This window comes from Theobroma umbraticum, unplaced genomic scaffold, assembly GCF_002168275.2.
Source record: "Theobroma umbraticum cultivar Fairchild unplaced genomic scaffold, ASM216827v3 scaffold_50.0, whole genome shotgun sequence".
Lineage (NCBI taxonomy): Eukaryota > Viridiplantae > Streptophyta > Magnoliopsida > Malvales > Malvaceae > Theobroma > Theobroma umbraticum.
Window position 1 is genome coordinate 1716640 of NW_018397261.1, and position 23047 is coordinate 1739686.

The 23047-nt window shown below is 33.9% G+C and overlaps 3 protein-coding genes across 3 annotated transcripts; all 3 read left to right on the forward strand.

Moving 5' to 3' along the window:
• The first annotated feature begins 5581 nt into the window (after positions 1 to 5581).
• LOC110418601 (uncharacterized) lies at positions 5582 to 7957 on the forward strand. The gene is made up of 3 exons (XM_021431379.1): positions 5582 to 5591; positions 5856 to 6006; positions 6293 to 7957. Exons 2-3 carry the CDS (start codon positions 5905 to 5907, stop codon positions 7955 to 7957), a joined length of 1767 nt encoding a protein of 588 aa, XP_021287054.1. The 5' UTR covers positions 5582 to 5591; positions 5856 to 5904.
• A 6547-nt stretch (positions 7958 to 14504) lies between these two features.
• LOC110418537 (Leucine-rich repeat protein kinase family protein) lies at positions 14505 to 18726 on the forward strand. The gene is made up of 2 exons (XM_021431286.1): positions 14505 to 14924; positions 15328 to 18726. The coding sequence occupies exons 1-2, from the start codon at positions 14843 to 14845 to the stop codon at positions 18537 to 18539; spliced, it is 3294 nt and encodes a 1097-aa protein (XP_021286961.1). The 5' UTR covers positions 14505 to 14842; the 3' UTR covers positions 18540 to 18726.
• A 1276-nt stretch (positions 18727 to 20002) lies between these two features.
• LOC149527088 (uncharacterized) lies at positions 20003 to 22524 on the forward strand. The gene is made up of 3 exons (XM_089783770.1): positions 20003 to 20018; positions 20446 to 20600; positions 21697 to 22524. The coding sequence occupies exons 2-3, from the start codon at positions 20457 to 20459 to the stop codon at positions 22522 to 22524; spliced, it is 972 nt and encodes a 323-aa protein (XP_089639896.1). The 5' UTR covers positions 20003 to 20018; positions 20446 to 20456.
• The last annotated feature ends 523 nt before the right edge of the window (positions 22525 to 23047 follow it).

Below are 23047 nucleotides of genomic sequence, written 5' to 3' on the forward strand. Positions count from 1 at the left end.
TGAAAACAGAAGAATGCCACCCTTTCGGTCACATATCCTCTTTAGGCTCTTCTTAAAGTTAAAAGTATTTCGGAAGTAGGAGAAATAAATCAATTGTTAATTTAGTTAGTTGCCATTTAAAAATTGTTTCATCTAAGCAGTTAAAAACTTCTTGCTCCCAAGTTAGGATGTAATTTTCACATTTTTTAGTTCAACAGTGCAACATGAAACAATGCAGCTCCATGCACGAAAAATACATGCACGCTTACTGTAGGAGGCAAAAAATTTCCAGCAATAAGTTCGAACCATTGTTAATTACAATATTTTGGATCCAAATATTTGACATCAAATTAATAATTAACTGCACAATTAAGAATTAGAAAGTGAAAAAAAAAAGAATTAAGACATGACCATCCTATAATACAATTAATGGATTATAAAACCATCTTTGATTTACAATCACCAATTATCACTAATGCAGCTAGAAGCTAACCATTCACAGTTTATTACCAGAAGCTAGACATTTAAAGTATTTTCCTATTGTCTGTGTCATATTCAATTATAAACTCTATTGCTCCACTTAACTTAAGTTTTTTTTCTAGTTAAACCAAAAAGTCCTAGTCAAGTCTTTACTCAAGATAATTAAAGTCAACCCAAATTCTGACATCTACCGTCTTTATCCATATAATTACAAACCTTTTCCCACCCTACATAAGGGATATTTCTTTTTTAATCCATATCTCCACAGAGTAATCTATTATGCATTTTTTTTCAAGCCCATTTTTAACTTTGACTGGAATCGGAAACAAGGATATGTAGAAAATTGGCAGACTTGCCAACATAGACCTTAGTAAGGTAACTTGCACTCCTGAAAAAAGTTTTTTTTTCTTCCATCCCACCAATTTGGCCCTCATCCTATCAAGCACCAGTTTCTAGAAAAAAGCTGAGTTATGGTTAACAACCAAAGATAATCCCAGATATGTGATTGGAATAGACCCGACTTGGCATGAAATTCTTCTTGTTATTTTATATATATGTAATCACATTAGTTATATTCTTTATATAAGTCTAATTAAGAATCATCAAATTCATGAAAATCTTGCATTTCTTTCAACAAAATGATCTTAGGATGATCAAACCAAAGTTGAAATCATGGATAAAACAATGATAACATGATAATCAATTTATCAGTCATTAATAACAAGCAAAAATAAAGAGTCCAACAAGAACAAGGAACAAAAGCATTGTTAGCGTAATGCTTTAATAAAGTTTCATTACAGTCTTTATATTTTTGAAAAATAATAAAACAACTCTTAATGTATAACTTGAAACTCATGGGTATTAGACATAATAATTGTATGTTATTTTAAATACATAATACTTTAAAAAGGTTTTGAACTATCTTAAAAAATTTAAATAAAATTTTATTACGTTAAATTAAATTCTTTTATGTTTTTTTTGAATAAAATAAATTTTTATAATTAATAATTGATTAATTATGATTAGTTAAAATATTATTTATTATTTTTTTATGTCACGTGACGCTTATATGGTATATTAACATATTATGATAGTTGATGATGTGACTTGATAACATTGTCACATAACATTTTCACTCTTCACATCAGTGCTACTTGTGTATAAAATGATAAATGTCATTTTGACTAATAACAATCAATCGATCATTAGTCATAAAGATTTATTTAGTTAAAAATAAAAGAATAAAGACTTAATTGAACATAATAAGAGAATAATGATTTATTTAAATTTTTTTAATAGTTTATAAATTTTTTAAAGCATTATGTTAGATTAATTATTCTTTATATATTTTGAAAAGGCAAAAAGAAATGACCAAAATTCATTTAACTTATAAAGAATCAAAGCTCTCACATTCTCAAACAATGTCAAGTACGTTTGAAAAGGAAAAGAAATGAAAAATGTTCTGAAAAATGCATTCTAGTCAAAATCTTTCGATACATGTTCTTCATGTATTGATACAATTGAATAAGTATGGATAGATTCCAACATCTATCGATATGTGTACTTCAACAAAGTCAAAACTAAAAAATTAAACTTAAATCCATCAATACATTCTCAATTGTATTGACAGAACTAAGACAGAATGCTACTGACTTATAAGTATCGATAATTTCACAAATGTATCAATACATTTTCAACAGAAATACTTACTATTTCAAAAATATCGATACATAGATAAATGTATTGATACATTTTAAACAGAATGTCAAAACCTTTGTAGGTAAGATCAAATGTATTGATACATGCACAAATGTATCGATACATCTCAATGGGAATTTAAAAATAAAAGGCAATATATTGATACATACACATATGTATCAATACATTCTCAATTGTATCAACAAAATTGAGACAAAATGTTTACTGACGTAGAAGTATTGATACATTTCACAAATGTATCAATGCATTTTCAATAGAAATGCTTACTATCTCAAAAGTATCGATACGTAGATAAATGTATCGATACATTTTAAGTAGAATGTCAAAACCCTTACAGGCAAGATCAAATGTATCGATACATGCACAAATGTATCGATACATCTCGACTAGAATTCAAAAATAAAAAACAATATATCAATATGTACACATATGTATCAATAAAATATGACCATTGGAGCCCTAAATGAAGAGAAGAACTACTATTTTCACATTAAATACACTCTCAACTACTTTTGAAGCTTTAGCAACTATAAATACAAGCTTTTCAGCATTTATAAAGATTTAAATACTTGAAAACATAGCTCAGGAGAGAAAATTAACCTAGTTACATTCAAAACCCATTGTACTCTTCTTAAATTCAAAAAGTCTTCTAATCAAGCATTTATTAAGCTCTCATCTTTTCATTTAATCACTGTATCAAATTCTCTATTCAGCCTTGAAGAGGCACATTTGCTATACTCATATTCCTTTAATTGTACTTACTTAAGTGGTTATACCTTAACCAACAGAAAAGGTAGAAAAGGTAAAGTGGTTGTGCTTTAATCATAAAAAAGTATTATATTGAATTGTTATGCTTGATCCGCAGAAGGCATTGTATTGAGTTTTGATTATGTAGTGGATTTCAAACTCGTTAATGAACCTAAGGGAGAGGACGTAAGCAAGGAAGTCAAACCTCTACATAACATTTATGTTAATTTCTCTACTTTTTCCCTCTTTTTCACTTGAAATTCAATTTTCTTTCATTGATTAAGAGGTCAATTAATTTGATCATTTTCAAACTCAACATTTGATTTAAATAAGGGGTTTTATTTTCTTAAAAATTAAAAGGTTCTTCAAAATTTTTAAAAGTAAATCCAATTCATTTTCCTCTTGAACTTTCACACATTGAGCTTGTTAATTAAACACATTATATCTAGAGACGATTTTTGTTAACCCTTAAAGACAAAGTGTTTTCAAAAATAACCATCCTTTTAATTTTAAGAGTCTTTAGTCAAGAGAAAAATTTTTTGAACAAATTTATCGTTAATGAAACTTGCAAATTTAAAAAAATAATTTTTTTTAAAAAATCAACACCACCAATGCTTAAGAACAAAGATACAACAATGCAAAAGTTAAATATAAAAAATTTAAATTATATTAAAAAAAGAAAGATGAAAAAGAAATAAAAAAGGTTATCATCATAATCATTCTTTGATATACACAAATGAACAAATGGAAAAAAAGACAAAGAGAAATAGAGACAAAGCTATTTTAGTTTTCGATGAGTTTTTTGTTTGTTTATTCTTTAGTTGGTGAGATTGTTGTGGAAGGATCCCAAAGCCTTGATAGCAGCATTTCTAAAGATGTATTGTTAGTATACAGCTACTACAAGAGCTTTAACGAAAGCATAAATCCAAAAACCCTAAAAAAATGTTATTCTAAATTATGTTGAAAAAATAAAATTCTTACACGCTATGTTTAAGGCATTTAACTCTAAAAATTTATATTTTAGTGAAATATAAAAATAAAGACTCAGTTACATGTCATGTTAAAAAAAAAGTTGTTACACACCTTGTTGAAAAGAAAATTATTACATGTCATATTTAAAGTATTTAACTCCAAGAGTTTGTGTTCTAGTGAAATATAAAAATAGAAACTGAGTTTCACATCATATTGAAAAAAAAAATTGTTATATGCCATGTTGAAAAAAAAATTATTACACACCATTAATTCCAAAGGTTTATATCCGATTGAAATATAAAGATAGAAACAAAGTTACACGTTATGTTGAAAATTTTTTTTGTTACATACCATATAAACAAAATTATTACATGCCATATTTAAAATGTTTAACTCCAACAGTTTATGTGTTAGTGATATATAAAGATATAAATTAAGTTACACATCATATATATTAAAAAAAATTGTTACACATTATATTAAAAAAAAGTTATTACACGCTATGTTTAAGGTTATTACATACTATGTTTAAAGTGTATAACTCTATGTTTAAATCATACCATATTAAATAGATTTGTTACAAGTCAAGTGTATTAAAGTTGTTAAATGTAAGTATGATATATAACAACTATGGACAGTGTTTTAATTTATAGATTTCATTTATATAACTTCAACCAATCAATTTTGGTATGTAAATCAATAAACTTAGGAACATACATTAATGTCATATCTGTTCTGTAATCTGTAAATTGATGACAATATGACGAGAAATAAACAAAGAAAGATGACAATGATGGTAAAATTAAAAAGAGCTGGATGACGGGTGAAAGAAATCTAGAGCACAGCAGACAAATTTGGTAGACAAAATCGAAAAAAAATTAGAGTAAACTGAATAGTTAGAGAGAAAAATCAAGAGCAAGGTAGATAGATGCAGGAGAGAGAAATATAGAAAAATGATGATAAATATTTTAATTTATTTGAAATAGCTTTAATAATATTTTTGTTAAGTCATAGTAAATTTAGATAAAAATAATTAACTTTATATTAATAGTTATTTTAAAAATGAGTTTATCAGGAGGGACATTTCTCCGAAATTCCTCTTGTATCTATTTTTAAATGATAAGAAAAATTCATAAGGGATATTATTGCAAAAAGAGAAAAGTTGACAAAAAGCCCGCGAGGCCAAATTCCTAAAAGAAAACAGAAATAAGAACTTGTGGATGTGGATCATTCCAATGAAGTTTGAGTATCGACTCGATATCGTCAACCTCTGAACTTGTTCAACCCAGACAAAAATCGCTCCCCTTGTTTTCTCCGATAAAGTCTTAGTAAACAATGTTTTGTTCTATGAAACTTCGGGTGTCTGTCATCCTTTTCAAATCACTGTACCTTGGCTTATCGTCTGCATGTTCCCTGGCAATTCCAGGTACTTCCTCACCTCGCCCTTCTTTTTAATTATCTTCCCATTTGTTTTCTTTCGTTTCATTATAAATTGTTTGCAAAAGTATGCATATATTTGTGATCATGTTGTTTTCATCTAATTATAAATGTTCATAAAATCCATTGCAATTCAGGTTGGTTGTGGTTTGATTGATTTGCCTTCTGAAATATGCATGCCATTGATCAACTTTTAAGGAAGCTAGCTAAAGCTATGGTTGTTAACTCTTCAAAACTGTAAATAAACTTGAAATAAGGTAGGTATCTCTTAAAAGTACTTGATTTGAGAAGCTCCATGGCAAACTTCTTCCCAAGGAATGAAAGCTTTGAATAAGATGCACTTGTCTGACAAATGATTTCTTCATATCTGTTCCATATTCTAGGTTTAACGTGAATCCTAATGCCACTGTACTCGGTCTGCGTCCTTAAAATTTATAGATTCATACAGCCTTGTTATGAATACAAGTGAGTCATACAATGCTTAACTTTGCTGAACTGAATGTGATTTGAATTTCTTGCAGATCCCGTTCAGAGTTTTCCGGTTTGCAATTCTTTGCCTGGAAGGGAAATATGGGTGAGATTGATACCAAACCTATTGAACCAGTTCAAGTTGCACTATCTTTGTTTGGTGAAAATGGTGATCAGTCGAAACGCCGGTCCAGTAGCAGCACTGTAAGATTTTGGTTTTTATTGTGGTATTCAAAGTTTTTGCAAGTCACAAACTGTAGTTAAGTACTTACAAAGCGATGCTTTCTTCTATCACAAGTGGATCTCACACAGTATGTGAGAAAGGAGGGTATTGCTTCTGGAATATTGAATTATTTCATTGAGGATATTGCAAATCTCGATACTAGGAACTTTGCTAGAGTATATCAGATAATGAACCCTTTTGAATGCGTATTCAACATCACTAAAGCTTCTGATTCCATTTCTATATCTTCCTTTTTCTTTTTCTCAGTCAGGTGTGGAAAAAGAGAAAGATGTTGAAGGCCTAGAAAAGGAATTGGCCAACTACAGACTGCAACTGGAAGCAAAGGACTTTGCATACATGCAAACTCTTCTTCAACTAGAACACTACAAGAAAACAACAGAAGAATTTTCGGTTCTACCAAAGAACTCTGAGCTTGAGAGAGATAGATACATAGAAGAATGCAATGAAGTCAAGAATCAGATTGATGAACTTGAATCCAAGATGAAAGGGATGGTGGATCAGTTGTCAGAAACTGCAACGGTCCGTGAGCCCTTTTCACATGTTTTAAATGAGCTGAAGGTTACACAAGCTGCTCTACTTAATATGGAAACTGAACTTGCTGCTGCCAAAGATTCGGAGCTTAAGGCAATGACACAAGCAGAACTGATGGAAACCTCTGCTAACACGGAAAAGGAAAAGTCAGAAGAGCTTTTAGACCACATTTTGGAGCTTCAGGATTCTGTTCTTATTTCAAAGCTGGCAGCCGCGGAAGCTGAGGAAGAGAAATGCAGAATTGCATCTGAGAAGGATGCTGAGATAGAGTCATTGAAGGCAACAGCATTTCAAGCACAAGAGCAGGTAGAAGATCTGAGAAAACAATTGGAAAAAATAGAAGAACTGGAGAATCAGCTCCAAATTAAGTCTGCGTATATTGATTCATTACAGGCAGAACTTAAGCAGGTAACTAATATACTTGGTTCAATGGAGAATGCTACTTCAGATGGTGGAATTGATCTGAACCAAATAAAACAAGACTTGGAATTCAAGGAAAGAAAGATATCAGATCAAGCATTTTATATTGAGGCATTGGAAACAGAACTAAATCGATTAAAACTTGAACTGGAAAATGCTAATGAAGAGGTTAGGTGCCTGAACTGTAATGTTGAAGCACTTAGAAGTGATCTAGAGAAGCTAGAAATTGAGATGGATGAAGTTACGGAAAAAGAGAATGATTCACAAGTCGAACTAGCGATGGTAAAGGCTGAGCTTCATAAAGGGAGGTCAAAAATTGCAGCAACAGAGGCAGCTGAAGCAAGAGATCTAAGTGTTAAATCAGGGCTCTATCTTGCAGTTCAGCAGCTAGCAGTTGAAGCAGAACAAGCCAAGACGGAATATCATAAGTTGAAACCGGAAGTGGAAGCTGAAGGATGTGACAACTCTACCCTCAGCCATCAAGCTGAGAAGTCACCTCAAGGTGCACTAGTTTCTCACATTGATGATCAAAGAGATAAGAGTGTTGATCATATAACAATTTCAATTGAGGAATACAACATCTTGATCCAAAAAGCTGACAAGGCAGATCAACTTTCAAACTCAAAGTCACTAGCAGAAGACTCTAAACAGTTAACCACAGGGTCAGAAAATAAGAATGAAGTTGAATTTTTGAAGAAGGAATTGGAAGTTGCAATGATGAAAATTGGGTTGTTCAGGAACCGCGCAGAACAGGCTGCTACTAGGGCAGAGGCAGCAGAGAAAGCCAAAGCAACACTTGAGGATCAGCTGAGGATGTGGCAAGAGCAGAAGCAAAGGAGAAAAGCTGCTTTAGCTGCCCTGAGGGAGGAGTCTGCACCTAGACAATTCAGTCCTCCCACAATTGAAAAGTTACCTACAAAATATCAGCCTTTGGGTAAAGTTCTTAACATAAAATTCTAGTCCGAGAATTTCTTCAAAAACTTGGTTTGATTGTAATAGCTGTGAGTGAGAACCATGTGCTGGTATTTTAATCGTAAACTGAAATTATCATATTGGTCTATTTGCATGAAAGATCTTATATCAATAATGGTAATTGTGGTGTGGCATTGTGATGTTTATATCTATTCTTCATGTTGACTACAGACTTTAAATGTTAACTTAGTTTGCATAAGGCTGGAGAAATGCATAACAAGATAATCATGTGTAAGAAGTTCTGTAAAAGGACCAATACAAATTAGAGACGGACTTAGCAATTTTGTTTTTCCTGATATTTGTTTTTTCTTGTAATTCTTTGGCCTTGAGCATTGTCATGGACTTGGCCTATTGCCAGTTGCCAACGCAAATCAACTAGAACGAAGACAAGCAGCCCAAAATTTGGCAGGCTGCTTTTCACTCTGACAGTAGGAGTTTCAACCATGGGCTGTTTGTAATAAAACCTGCTGCAGCTCAAATTTGGGCCAATGTGTTTGTTTAATCCGAGACGAAGACTTTTTAAGGCTCATTAGTAGAAGCCCATGCCATTGCTTCAGGCTCATATAACAGATGCTTAGACCTAAGTTAAAGATTCTTTGACATTGATTCATATTTGTTGTCTTTTCTATTACTTTAACCTGCTTTTATGGGGGTAAAATATGATCAATTCTTTATATCTTGGTACATGTTCATTCACATACTTAACATGCTTTGAACAGTTGGGTTTCATTTCAACAACTACATTTGACATCAACATCTACAACCAATCAAATAGAGTCTGAATGAGACATTACCCATTTTCATCAACAATAATTGTCATAAAACATGCTAAGAAAATCTATCCAAAGCATGAAAAGGATGAGTGAGAGAGAGAGAGAGAGAGCCCCCCCAGTCTTGCATCTATTCTGAATGTGAAAACAATGGTAGACTATTATTAGTATTACAATGTCTGCACAATTTCCTTGTGTTTCATGTTTGCGTTGTTTGGTGAGTCACGCTCTCACTCCATGTTTGTTTTTTCTTTGGTCTTCGCTCCAAACTTTCAAAATGGGGAATTCGGGGCTGTCTACGAAGCCGACGCCCCAACACAAGCAAGATTTTTCCAAAAGCGAATGGGGAAATCAGACCTGGCTTTGAAGCAAATTAGAATATTTGTAATTACGGCTGAAAGTTGCAAAGTAATACTCGTCAAAGTTTTCATCAATGACGTACACAATCGTGGCTGCCTATCTTCCTTAATCGTCACCCAATAACTTCAACAGCCCCATGCCTAAGCTTAATCAAACAAGTGATTTTTTCTCCAAAGCTTAAACAGTCGTCGACGGCTAAAACTTTACTCAAACTAAACGAACTCGCATTACCCAAAATCAAATAAATGAACTTACCTTTGAGTTGAATACTGGAATACAGTTTGATCGAATCCTTTTCCAAAGACCAATCCTCAACCATCAAATAAAGGAAAAAGGGTGAAAGGGGCAGCAGGACAGGACATCTGAAAATGAGGTGTGACCATAATGGGTCGAATTTTGGGGTCCCTGGTAGAATCCCATACGCTAGCTGTGGTTGCCAAGGGTTAAATGGCATCTCTCTCTCTCTTCCAGATTGTATCACATCCCTTTACACTTTCCTTAGGCAGCATTGCTGTTGCCATCCAACAAACACTCAGATTAAGAAATTATACGAAAATTGGTCTCTAGTTCCAACCAATACACGAAAACGATGCATTTAATTTGCATAATTATCTGATTTAAAGCCAAACAAAAATAAAAAAAACAGAGAGATTAATGGGGATTGTAAGAGGGAACTGGTTACTGTGTTCTCATTTTGTGCAGGAGCAAATGAAAATAACTTGGTATCTTTACTGGCATAATTTATCTGATTCGTCATTATTTGGTATCTTAATATCCTATTGTGAAAGAAGCCAAACATGACCAAAATGAATAATTCAGCCTCTTGCTTTTGTGAACTGATGCTGTTTAATTTCAACGTTTTCCACTGCCAAGAAGCAAAAGAAACCCGTGATTACTTTAGACCCAGAACGTGAAATGTATTTGGTATGCATTAGGAATTTTGTAAGAGACGAAACCCAAATGTAATTGAGACTGTGGAAGAAGCTTAATTAGGCAAATACAGTGAACAATCAGATGGTCAAAGCCCAATACTTCCCACACGTGCTGCAATGATGTGACACTCTCCACTATTTTCTTTTCGATCAAACTTCGTGCATTTGCTGGATTCCAAATGGTCGAAAAGTGCCCAAATTGAGGTCTGAGGTAAGACGGTGTTAGTGTTTGCTGACCATGAATAAGTACAAGCCTATTAAATTTGAATCTTGACTAAATCATATTAGGGGCCTTGGCACCAAAAACGCGAATCATGCACATTACACACATAATTTCTACCAAGCCTTTTGTTTCTACAAGTTTGATCATACATAGAATCTATCAAGTCGTAATTCTCATGCTTCATTTCTTAGCTAATTTATTTGTCTTTGACTAATTAACCTATTAATCAATGTATCATAATTTGGTTATTGATTTTATTAATTAAAACATATTATCCAAACTTTTGTTTTAATACGATATCTCAAATTATGCAAATTGAAATTAATTTATTTCCCGATTCAATTTAAAATTAAAATTAAAATCTTCATCTACGAAAAAAAATGAGTCATTTTCACATTTATTCTGCTCGAAGAAAGATCAATTCCTTATCCAAGAAAATATATGAAAATTCTAAATATTTTCTGTGCTCGTGTTGTGGACCAAATCTTCAAGATGTAGCAAATTCGCATTTTGGTTGCTCATTTATAAGTTTTTGTTTCTTCATCTATTAACTCAAGATGGATATTTTCACACAAATAAAGGGTTCAGATGTTTGAAATATTTTTTTTATTGATAATAATAGATAGATTTGTTTATTTATATTTCTAGATTACCATTTTAAATATTATTTGATATAAATATTTATAAGATTTATCTAATTTATAAATAAAAATTTTAATTGCATTGAATAACTTTTATAGAGAATATTTTTTTATTATAAATATTAATAAGATTTATTCAATCTCTAAATAAAAGCTCTGATTGCAGCAAATAACTTTTATTCAAAATACAAATAAGATTTATCTAATTTTATGAATAAGAATTCTAATTGTGCAATATATACATATATATATATTAATTTTAATAGTATTAAATAATTTATATATTAATATTTAAAGTTGCAATTATATATTTATATTCCAAATTTTACAATTTAAAAATCTTTATGTTTTATATATATAATTTTTATTAAAAATAGGTTAAAAAATAAGTAGATTTACGTGTAACATTTGTGAGAAGATATACTAATCTAAAAATTAAAATGCATGAAATTAGAAGTGTATAATTATGAGTATAAAATTAAAAATGTATAATTATGAGGTAATAGTGTATCACAATTAGAAATTTAAACTTAATTTTGTGTGATCTATAAATTATTGGTTTACATTTTTAACTTTAAAAATATATTTGATAAATAGTAAACAATTTATATTTATATATTTAAGATATATTTATTTTATATTGACATGAAACCTGTATCACAGTCATGAAAAGTAGCGGACCCATATTGTTTAATGTTTATCCCCAAAGCTATCAAATCGTTAGGGTAACAAATATGCTTGAGAAATGAAGAGCCCCTGTTTGACTTTGATTGTGATGCAGAAAGGGACATTATTTGGAAGGGAACGGGCGATGGAACAATTTCTTTGGCGTGAAGTCAAATCCACAAACGTTTCTTAAGTATATATCAGGTCGCCATTTGTCATCTCATAATCTTCCTCTTCTTCGTCTTCACCCTACTCCCTACTCCCTACTGGATAACATGAGGAGACAGTGGTTGAGTCGGATTCTGCATTTCAACTGGCCACATTGTGGAAACCCAAATTGTCCCTTTCACCTCCTACCATCAATGGAACCCAATGCTACAATTTGTTCTCTTAGATTTACATTACACAGTAGGAATTAACGTTTCGTTTATTAAGTATTTTTATTTTGTTTTCCAGAATTTCAACATAAAATTCTTAAATCCAAGTCTCGATTTGGGAACCTTTTCATATACACATTGTGTTAGTTGTTTCCTACTTATATTATCACATGCTTTGTCGTCTCGAAAATATGCATAATTCGATTGAATTTATAAAGAAATTTTCCATTGTGATTTAGGATATACAAAAACTATTGAAACTGCAAGTGTCATACAACATACTCAACTGTCCAAAACAAAGACAAATTTTGCTATATATATATATATACACGTATACCAATATATGGTTTACATCTGTTGCTTTTTGGTTTTTATTGTCAGCACATAATACTAGCTTTTTTTTACTCTAGGATGTTTCTTTTTAAAGAAGCAAACATGCAAAACGTTTCTATCACAATTAAATAAATAGAAGAGAAAATATTAATATTAACAATGTATAACCTTTTGAGTAGGACCATTCTATTTTTGTGGCTTGATTAGTTTAAGATGGCTTTGACTAAGCAGCCAATATTGCCTTGATTCGACAGCGAAATCCTATGGGCCTCAAGGGCTATTCATGTATCTCCATCCTGATGTGAACTCCACGAACGATTCCCATTAGCAAATTTGTTTACTGAACGTACTTCTTAAGATGATTTTTAATTTGATAAACACAATTAATGTTGACTAAATTGTTGATTAGGCAAGATCTGAATTATTATAGAATTACCACAGTAAAGAGAAGTTTAAACTGTGTTTTACTTTTGCAAGTGTGGTTGAACAAATGTTTTACGAGGCATCCTAGCTAACCCATGGAAAGAAAATGGGTCACTCACTCGTCACCAGCCACATCATGGGCGGCCAGGCTTTTCAATTGCTTACTATTTTTCAATTCTATTCATGATGGGAGTAGGGAAATTGCTTAATAAATATTGGCTCCATTTTCAGGAAATAAGAAGCTTCCAAGCAGAGCAGTCGATGAAGAGCTAATTAAAAAAATTGTATGTGTCAAGCTTTTTATTTAGAATTGATGATGTTGAAAACATATATAGCTTACTTGATAACCACTCTTTTCTTCACTGATTCCCCACTTGTTATCCGAGAATAATTACACAAAACAAGTACCTATCCCTTTCTTCTCATGCATCCCTGTGCAATGCTACATTTTACAACTGGATCTCCTCATATGTATAGGACAATGAAGAGATACATTCTTTTCTCAATCTTTTTCTTAGTGCACATAGAAATTTATTAGTTTTTACTCACGGATAAATAATAAGAGATAATTATACTCTCACATCTTATAAATTGTATAATGTTTTTATCTTACAAGTGCAATGTTGAGTTTTAATTACTTTTGAGTATGTTTCGAAAACTTTTTGTTTATGAACTTTATTTTTCCCTTCTAGTTCGGATATAAGTAAATTTAAACCCTTTCTTTTTCCTTGAAATCATCAAACTTTCATTAATTAGTGCATGATCTCTTGCTTAAAAAGTAAAATTCAAATCTCCTCTCTCTCATTATAAAAAAAAAGATACAAAATTAATTAATTGTGAGCCGTTGTAAAGCGGAAGAAAAATTGAATGAAGTAGGGGAACCGTTGGGTTGTTAAAAAGAATGGAGTTAATTTTAATGAAATTCATAGGATTGAAGTGGTTGCATGTTCAATTCTTGCAGTTGACTAGAACCAACTCTACTGAGTTAGGTGTTATCATAGATTTGCAATAAATATTGTCAGTTATTATCATTAACATTTACATTACCATTATTATTTTCTTTCTCTTTCTATTTATTAGGCTACTCACCCCACACATAATCAAGATTCCTTGCTTCTCACAGCCGGAATTTCCAAGGTTTGCATTTCTTTCCTATGTTTTCAAAATCCATTTCTTTATTCAATCTCTCAAATCTCATGTTGGATTCTTTTTGACCGATGAATAACACATGAGAGATCAAAAATAAAAAAAAAAGAACCCTTCATCCAATAATAAAAAATTATTACAAAATATTAACATTTATAAAAAAAATAGAATTAACCCATACAAGTTATTAATATAAATAATATTGTGAGACTTGAGGAGGAAGTGCAGGTTAGAAGATCTTGGGATCCAAACTCAAAAGTAAAAGTAAAAGTAAAGGCTATGGCATTGTGGGTGATGTTGCAGTCACACACGCATTGTTTTATGTACCTTAATCATTGTTCTTTTGTTTCTGTGTGTTTTCATAGAAACTTACCAACCAACAAAAACAGTGAAAACGTTCCAAATTTTCTTTGTGACAGTAATGGCTTTTGTTAGTCAAATACAAACAACAAGAAGAAACAATCCAATTCCAATTCTAGAAAGGAAATCAACGTGAAATTATGCTTCAGCTGCTGCCTTGCTCCCATAGCGTGTTCAGTCTTGAGGTCCTTGGTCAAACCCCATGGCCTTATGTTTCCTGAACCAGTCAACATGGGCGGCTCACTAGCCCCTTGCTTCAAATGCATCATTTTCTCATCAAGGAACAAACGCCAAGACCCAAAACTCGAAACAAACAAAGAAAAGAAGGAAATTGATTTTAAGATTACTTCCCATTTAACATGGTTAAACAATGTTTTAAAAAATAATAACTTCTTTATTAAAGAAAAAAAAAAACTGGGAAAAAAAGGTGCTATGTTGGCAAACGTTTCTTCCAAGCTTGGTCTCTGGTCTTAAGTGCAGGCGCTGTGTTCTTCAACTGACTTTTCCGAATACGTTTTCTGAAGTTTTTCTTACAATCTTTGTCTTACTCCGAAATTCATTTCTCTTTTCTTCCCATATGTTTTCATTGGATGGGTGTTTAACTAATTACTCATTACTGCAAAAGTAAATTGGCTGACAAAGATGAAGAAGAAGAGGATCATGTCAGGAGACCAAGCTGTTACATGGCGTTTCACTTTGTTTAAATTCTTAGTCCTGCTTACAGGTATATTTACAATCTTTTTATCAACTTAATGATTGTTTTTGGTTGAAGACTCTTTTCAGATTTTCTGTAGTTTAATTAATTAGATTCTAAGTTGTAGCTCCAACTTGATATACAATTGCAGTAACTCTGCTTATAAGAGTATCATTTCTGGCTTATATTCAGAAACTTGTTGGGGTTTGAAGAGTTTAAAAACCTGCTGTTGGTATTGAATTTTCTTATGCATGCATGAAAATCTTTTATGAGGCAGCTTTTATTTTTTATGTTTACTTGTGTTAATGAATTGGTTTTGTGTTTTGAAAGGATGATTCTGTTTACTTGTTACAGTTATGTTTTAGCCGTTCTGTTTTCACTAAATGTTTGAGGTGTTCACTTTGCTCAATGTTCAAATTTCTGTTATTTACAGCTACTATTGTTGCCGGAGATTCTTTAGACACAGACAAAGAAGTCCTGCTGAATCTGAAAACATTCCTGGAAGAAAAGAATCCTGTAAATCGAGGAAAATACTCAGAATGGAATCGTGAGAACTCGATACCATGTCAGTGGCATGGAGTCTCTTGTTCTGTTGATGGGAAAAGAGTCATTCGTATAGACCTCTCTAGCAACAATATTTCTGGGGAAATATTCAATAACTTCTCGGCCTTAACCGAACTTCGAGAACTTGATCTCTCAGGAAACACCATAGGTGGAGCTATACCTGATGATTTGAACCGATGCAGTAGCCTTGTCTACCTCAACTTATCACATAATATCCTGGAAGGAGAGCTGAACTTGACAGGGTTAAATGGTTTAGAGAAGCTTGATTTGTCTACGAATAGGATTCACGGGGATATTGAAGTTAATTTTCCTGCAATTTGCAAGCGGCTGATTGTTGCAAACCTTTCGACTAATAATTTCACGGGTAGGATAGATAACGGCTTTGATGAGTGCTGGAATCTGCAGCATCTGGACTTGAGCTCCAACAATTTTTCTGGCAGCATATGGAGTGGATTCGCAAGACTTGTGGTGTATTCAATTTCTGAAAACTTTGTTTCTGGGCAACTTTCAAGATCAATGTTTACAAATAATTGTAGTTTGCGGGTCTTGGACCTTTCAGAAAACAATTTTCAAGGTGAACTTCCAGGGGAAATTTCAAATTGCAAGAATTTGGCTATCTTGAATATATGGGGAAACAATTTTACAGGGCCAATTCCGTCAGAGATGGGGACGATTTCGACTCTTGAGGGTTTGTTCTTGGGGAACAACAGTTTTTCTAGAGTGATTCCAGAATCCCTATTGAACCTGACGAATTTGGCCTTTTTGGACTTGAGCAAGAACAATTTTGGTGGGGAGATACAAGTGATTTTTGGGAAATTCACACAGGTAAAGTTTCTTGTATTACACGGAAATTCATACACAAGAGGGATTAATTCTTCTGGTATTCTCCAGTTGACAAACATTTCTCGCTTAGACTTGAGTTTTAACAATTTCTCTGGCCCATTACCTGTTGAAATCTCTCAAATGCCAAGTTTGAATTTCTTGATGTTGGCCCACAATGAATTTACAGGTGCTATACCATCTGAGTATGGAAACTTGCCACAATTACAAGCCCTTGACCTCTCCTTCAACAGGCTCTCCGGATCAATCCCGCCAGCCCTTGGTAAATTGAGCTCTCTCTTATGGTTGATGCTTGCAAACAACTCTCTTAGTGGTGAAATTCCACCTGAGATTGGAAACTGCTCTAGCTTATTATGGCTAAACCTCGCTAACAATCAACTTTCTGGAAGTATCCCTCATGAGTTGGCAAGGATTGGGAGAAATGCTACTCCAACCTTTGAGTCAAATCGGCTACGCAATGACAAGGTAGTTGCTGGTTCTGGTGAGTGCTTGTCAATGAAAAGGTGGATACCAGCAGACTACCCACCTTTCCGTTTTGTGTATGCAATTCTTACAAGGAAGAGCTGCAGAAGCATATGGGATCGGTTGCTTAAAGGATATGGCCTTTTCCCAATGTGCACTGCAGGTTCCATGGTGAGGACATCTCAAATCTCAGGTTATATTCAACTTAGTGGGAATCAGTTTTCCGGCGAGATTCCTTCAGATATTGGTATGATGCAGAATTTCAGCATGCTTCACTTGGGTTTCAATGACTTCCATGGTAAACTGCCTGCGCAGATTGGACAGTTGCCACTTGTAGTCCTAAATATCACCCAAAACAAATTTTCAGGGGAAATTCCAGCAGAGATTGGGAATATCAAATGCTTACAGAATCTAGATTTGTCATACAATAATTTTTCCGGTATATTTCCGACAAGCTTCAACAACCTCACTGAACTGAACAAGTTCAACGTCTCGTACAATCCACTCATTTCTGGTGTAATCCCATCAACTGGTCAATTGGCTACGTTCGAGAAAGAGTCCTACCTGGGAGATCCACTACTGGATGTTCCTGATTTTATTGACAATACAACAGATCACCAGCCAAACCGTAACAGGAGGCAGAAAAAATCTACCAAGTTGGCTGTGGTTTTGGTGTTATTAGCTCTGACACTGGCCTTTTTAGTTTTTGGAATTTTATCACTTTTAGTTTGCTTAATGGTGAAAAGTCCAGCAGAGCCGCAGGGATATCTCTTGCAAGATACGAAGTGTCGACATGATCTTGCATCTAGCTCTGGCGGGTCATCTCCATGGTTATCAGATACTGTCAAGGTCATCCGTTTGGACAAAACAGCTTTCACACATGCTGACATTTTGAAGGCTACAGGTAATTTTTCAGAGGATAGGATTCTTGGAAAGGGAGGGTTCGGAACAGTATACCGAGGTGTATTGCCTGATGGGAGAGAAGTAGCAGTGAAAAAGCTGCAAAGAGACGGAATTGAGGGTGAAAAGGAGTTCCGGGCTGAAATGGAGGTTCTTAGTGGAAATGGCTTTGGTTGGCCGCATCCTAACCTTGTAACACTTTATGGTTGGTGCCTTGATGGCTTAGAGAAAATATTGGTCTATGAGTACATGGAAGGTGGGAGCCTGGAGGATCTTATATCAGATAGAGTGCAGTTAACATGGCGGAGAAGGATTGATGTGGCAGTCGATATTGCAAGAGCATTAGTGTTTCTGCATCATGAATGCTACCCTGCCATTGTGCACAGGGATGTTAAGGCTAGCAATGTCCTGCTAGATAAAGATGGGAGGGCAAGAGTCACAGATTTTGGTCTAGCTAGAATCGTTGATGCAGGAGATACCCATGTGAGCACAACAGTGGCAGGAACTATTGGTTATGTAGCACCAGAATATGGGCAGACTTGGCAAGCTACTACAAAAGGTGATGTGTACAGTTATGGGGTATTAGCAATGGAACTGGCAACTGGGAGGCGAGCTGTGGATGGAGGAGAAGAATGCCTGGTGGAATGGGCCAGACGTGTGATGGGAAATGGGCGGAATGGATTAGGTAGAGCTGCAATACCAGTTGTGCTTTTGGGATCAGGGCTAGCTGAGGGGGCAGAGGAGATGCGTGAGCTGCTTCAGATTGGGGTCAGATGCACAGCAGAATCTCCACAAGCTAGACCAAACATGAAAGAGGTGCTAGCTATGCTAATTAAACTAACAAGCTGCGGGGGAGAATTCAATTATTGCATCTCATGATGGCAGGATGCTTCAATAACTCAAGTGTCTATACGGCTAGGATGTCAAATAGTTTACATATATACAAGTTCAATACACATAATTTTCTTGCGCATGATTCTTCTTGTAAAGAGACTTCCCCATTCATTATGTTGAAAGAATTTAATCAATTTTGTTAGCTTCAAAGCAATAAGCCTCTTTTGTTTGATTGTTTGTTTTATGGATGAAAGAATTTCAAGAGTAAATGAGCTGACTATCCTTTAGAGTTTGAAAATGATATACTTGAAGGAAACCAACAGTTACAGAATATCTTCCGGCGTAGCTTACCTGCCTAGTAAACCCAAAGGATAGGATAACACATGACTGTGATTAACTTCTCCCAAATCCTTATGCCAAAGAAAAGGAGAAGAAGTTTGAAACAAATTGCAAACAACCAAACAGGGGTGCATCTGATATTCTATGATCCGGTCATAATGCCAATCTTTCTGCCATGAGGTATTGATCACATTACTTTATTGAGTTTGGCGCATAGCATGTCCTGGAGGGGTTTTTGTGTCTCAAGTAATGTGAGATTCTAACCAAACCAATCATGCCCTACAGTTTATCGTCATTAAGTCAATTTTTTTTTTGTTTTCTTTTAATGTTTAGGTGCTTAATCAAAATCTTTCTACAACTCCAAGCAATCTGATTCAAAGACCATGGTTGAGATCAACTTGAGATCTCTAGGGATCATTCAAAGCAAAATTTTCTAATTGAAGTAGAGTGAGTATTCAATCAACTTGACTTGCACACAATAGTTTATCATGAGACACTAAAATGCATATATATATATATATATATATATATAACTATTTTTCTTTTTTTGAGAATAAATGTCACATCTTTTGTATTTACAAAGTGAATGCAATATGAATATAACCATGGGTATACTTAAAAGCTGTCATAGCAGTGGCGTCGAGCTGTTCATGACAATGTGTGTGTATATTCTCGCCTAGGCAGGCAACAAAATACCTCTAATTCTTCTGTGGAGCCACTAATTTCCTAAAGCTTTGGTAATTTGCGGGTCCAAATTGTATCAGAAGGCTATAAAACAGCATGAAGAGGTATGAATAGCAAACTCAATTGGGGTACAGAGTCAAAAGCCAATGCGGTAGCTAGTTGGGTGGCCGGTCACCAAAAGGAGAAACTTGTCCATAGGGGACTGGCTGTTCTCTGTCCATGATCCCAAAAGAAAATGCCAAAATAATTTATTAAAAATCGTTGTCCTGAAGGTTCATTGCTGCTTGGACATGTTGGGCAAGTACGGTATCAGATACCCGTCCTTTTCTTTCTACTAGTTAAGGCCAAGTGTGTATGTTCTACTTCCACCCAGCAGCACACAATTTTGTTCCTCCTTTTTCTCAAACTCACACATAGAAATAATGCAAAGTTACAAAATTTGATCAACAATCATCATGGACTCTGATTTCCCCTTCAAGTGCCTTTCTCATTCTCAAGAGGGTAAGCTATAGTTTTTGATGCATGTTAACAAACAAAATTGTGGGCTCAAATGATATTTCTCTTTCCTTGATGTGCCTTGTTAGGTCAACTTCCACATCTTTTTGCCTTCTTTTGGGTTGCAATGGTTTTTTGATCAATGGGTCCGCCACTAATTATTTTTTCTAGTTTCTTTGTTAATTGCGAAATGGATACCTGTTGTAAATGAATTCTCTTATTCCTGCAGCCCCTTTTTAAGAGATTATTATATAGTAATACCGTTAATTTTTAATTTGAGTTTTGAGGAGAACGTTTATGGCAAATTTTGGACATCAATTTTGAAAACTCAGATATTTGCCGTAACAATTTTTTAAGCCCCATGCTCCTTTGGGTCTGGATGAGTACTTTTGACTACAATCACCCAAGAACTTATAGAGTGAAAATGTTGCAGACAATGATACAATGGGAAAAGAAATGGCTGAGAAGAGGACAAGTACTATAAGTGTGGAGCTTGCAATCCAAAGAGAGCTGGCATTTAGAAGGAAGATTGAAAAGTTGCAATTGCAACCATATGTTGACTCTGGAGATGAAATCATGCCAGTGCAGGTGAGAGCTTATATCATTTTCAATAAAATGCTTTCTGTTGTACCATTGTTGACTAGAAGGATTGTACACTGAATTTCAAAATTATCAATCTCCATAACGTTTCAGCTTTGAGGTTCTACTTGGGATATTGGAAACAGTTACTTCTACATATGTTTCTTTGTATTAGTGATATTTGGGTGTCTACTAATTCACTTATCATGCATTATTTGTATATCAATCTCATAGATACTAGTATTGTTGTCTCTGGTTGATTGATTTCTTTCTTGAAAATGTACTTAACATTGATTTTTATGGGGGCATAAGGAAGACTTCCTAGTCTTTCCAAGAAAGATTCTAACAGCCCCTCTAGTTCTTCAAGTCACACTAACCTGCCAAATATATGGAGCATTTACAGCTTTGTTCACATAAAAAAAAAATAAATAGCTTTTATAAAACTACAAAGAAAATGTATGCTTGCACAATGGTATAGTCTCTTTGCTTAAACACACTTCTAATATGGTATAGCCTGCTGTTCATTCTTGTGTTTTCTTCCTTGACATAAATTTGTTTCTTTTACATAACTTGAAATAACTTTATATTGGAACTGTCACTAGAAGACTTTGTAGAAGCATATATCTTTTGAAAAATCAGTTAAATACTATCGAAGGTCTATATTCCTTCTTTGACTAAAATTCAATGTGTCAGACAAACTGAATTCCTACACCTTTTCAGACACATAAGTAAAAAAAGATTAATGGATGTACATAAAGAACTTGTAGTGAACATATGGGAGTTCAATTTAACCTTCAGATTTTAAATAAAGCAACCAGCAGAAAATGCTTAAACTTAAGTGCCAACCATGTGACTCAATACTGATTATTTATATGATACATGATATAAATTTTTTTTTTTTTGAAAAGCACCTGATATACAAATTTACCTAGAGCACATAGCTCCACCTCTGATATTAACCAGTTTCCTTCATTCTTCACATATCTGTCTTATATATAATATTGTTTATACGTCGATATTTGAATGAACAACGGCTATTTGGTATTGTTTTTTGTATGGTTTCTATTTGCTTTATTTTGCAAGCTTGAATGTTTTCTCATAGCAGGTGCAATTTCCACATCCAAACCCTTTAAGACCAAATCTGAATTCTAGTCCAAGGATTTCTGGAAGAGAGCAACTAGCATCACTGAGCAATGTCGAATGCCTGCCAAGTCCAAGACCAAGTCAAAATCCTTCTTTAGGGCCATATATCAATTTTGGTCCTAGGATTTCTGAGAGAAAGCAAGTAGCATCATCAAGCAAGAGCCAACCTCCTCAACAGTTCCAAGCATTTAACGGTGGCAATCTCAATCATCAGTCAGCCAATGTTTTCTGCATGGTCTGTCAAGTGCCCTGCTCAGGTTCCTTTAACTATAAGCAACACCTAAATGGTAAAAAGCACAAACTTAAACTTAAAGAACTAAAATTTGGTAGAACTGATGGTGGTGACACCTGTGCAATGGCAAACCAGAAATTGTGGTGTGAATTGTGTAAAATTTGGTGCACCAATGATAATTTGCTGAAGCTGCACTTAGCAGGACAAAAGCACAAGAAAATGCAAGAAAAGCTAGAGCATGCTACAACAGTTGAAGGTGATATCGTAGGGGAGCAGAATTGGTGTGGATTGTGTGGCATTGGATGCTCAAGTAAAGAGTTACTCCAGTTGCATTTTAATGGTAAGAAGCACCAAGCTAAATCAAGAAAGCTAGAATGTGCCCAGAAAGGCAAAGAAGAAGCACAAAATCAGCAAAAGAGATGCAAATTCGGTAATATTTGGTGTGAAGGCAAGAATTTATTGCAGATGCATCTTATGGAGAAAAAAAATTTCTTGCATGAGGTAGAGGTGAAAAAGAGACGATGGCAAGACTTGATCAGAGATGAAGGAAATAGCTAGAGGACAAACTACCAAATGGGCCATGACTGGAAGATAAATGCGTTTCTTTCACTTGGCAGCTTCAAAAACAGGAACCATTTTTATTACATAGTGCTTTTTCTTGCTAAATTTGGAAGAATATTTGATATTCAACAAGGTGAATTGTAGAAACAATGGACTAGAGTGAGAGATGCTGCAATGGATAATCACTCTAGCACTAGAAATGTGTTACATTAACAATTTTTCTAACATTTTCTCTTCTTATATATATATATATATTGGATAGTTGCATGTGAATGCTCATTTTGAGATTGGTTCCTTAAAGTTCAGTTCCAGCATGGGATTTTCTGGTATAATAATAAGACTACTTTTTAACTTTTACAACTCTTGAATGTAACCTGTGCTAAACCTTGGTGAGCACTTGCTGAAGCATCAACTAGGTTAGCAAATTAGTAGTATAACCTTGTAGCTTTGCTCCAACTCAATAGTGACCAACCAAATATCACATTTTCAGTGTCAAATAAAAATCATGTTTTAGAAAATT

What these genes read in the sequence shown, in the direction of transcription:
- LOC110418601 (XM_021431379.1), top strand. Translation starts at nt 5,905, where the DNA reads ATGGGTGAGATTGATACCAAACCTATTGAACCAGTTCAAGTTGCACTA. An exon ending in GCCGGTCCAGTAGCAGCACT is followed by an intron (nt 6,007 to 6,292) that starts GTAAGATTTTGG and finishes TCTTTTTCTCAG; the next exon opens with TCAGGTGTGGAAAAAGAGAA.
- LOC110418537 (XM_021431286.1), top strand. Translation starts at nt 14,843, where the DNA reads ATGAAGAAGAAGAGGATCATGTCAGGAGACCAAGCTGTTACATGGCGT. An exon ending in ATTCTTAGTCCTGCTTACAG is followed by an intron (nt 14,925 to 15,327) that starts GTATATTTACAA and finishes TGTTATTTACAG; the next exon opens with CTACTATTGTTGCCGGAGAT.
- LOC149527088 (XM_089783770.1), top strand. Translation starts at nt 20,457, where the DNA reads ATGGGAAAAGAAATGGCTGAGAAGAGGACAAGTACTATAAGTGTGGAG. An exon ending in ATGAAATCATGCCAGTGCAG is followed by an intron (nt 20,601 to 21,696) that starts GTGAGAGCTTAT and finishes TTCTCATAGCAG; the next exon opens with GTGCAATTTCCACATCCAAA.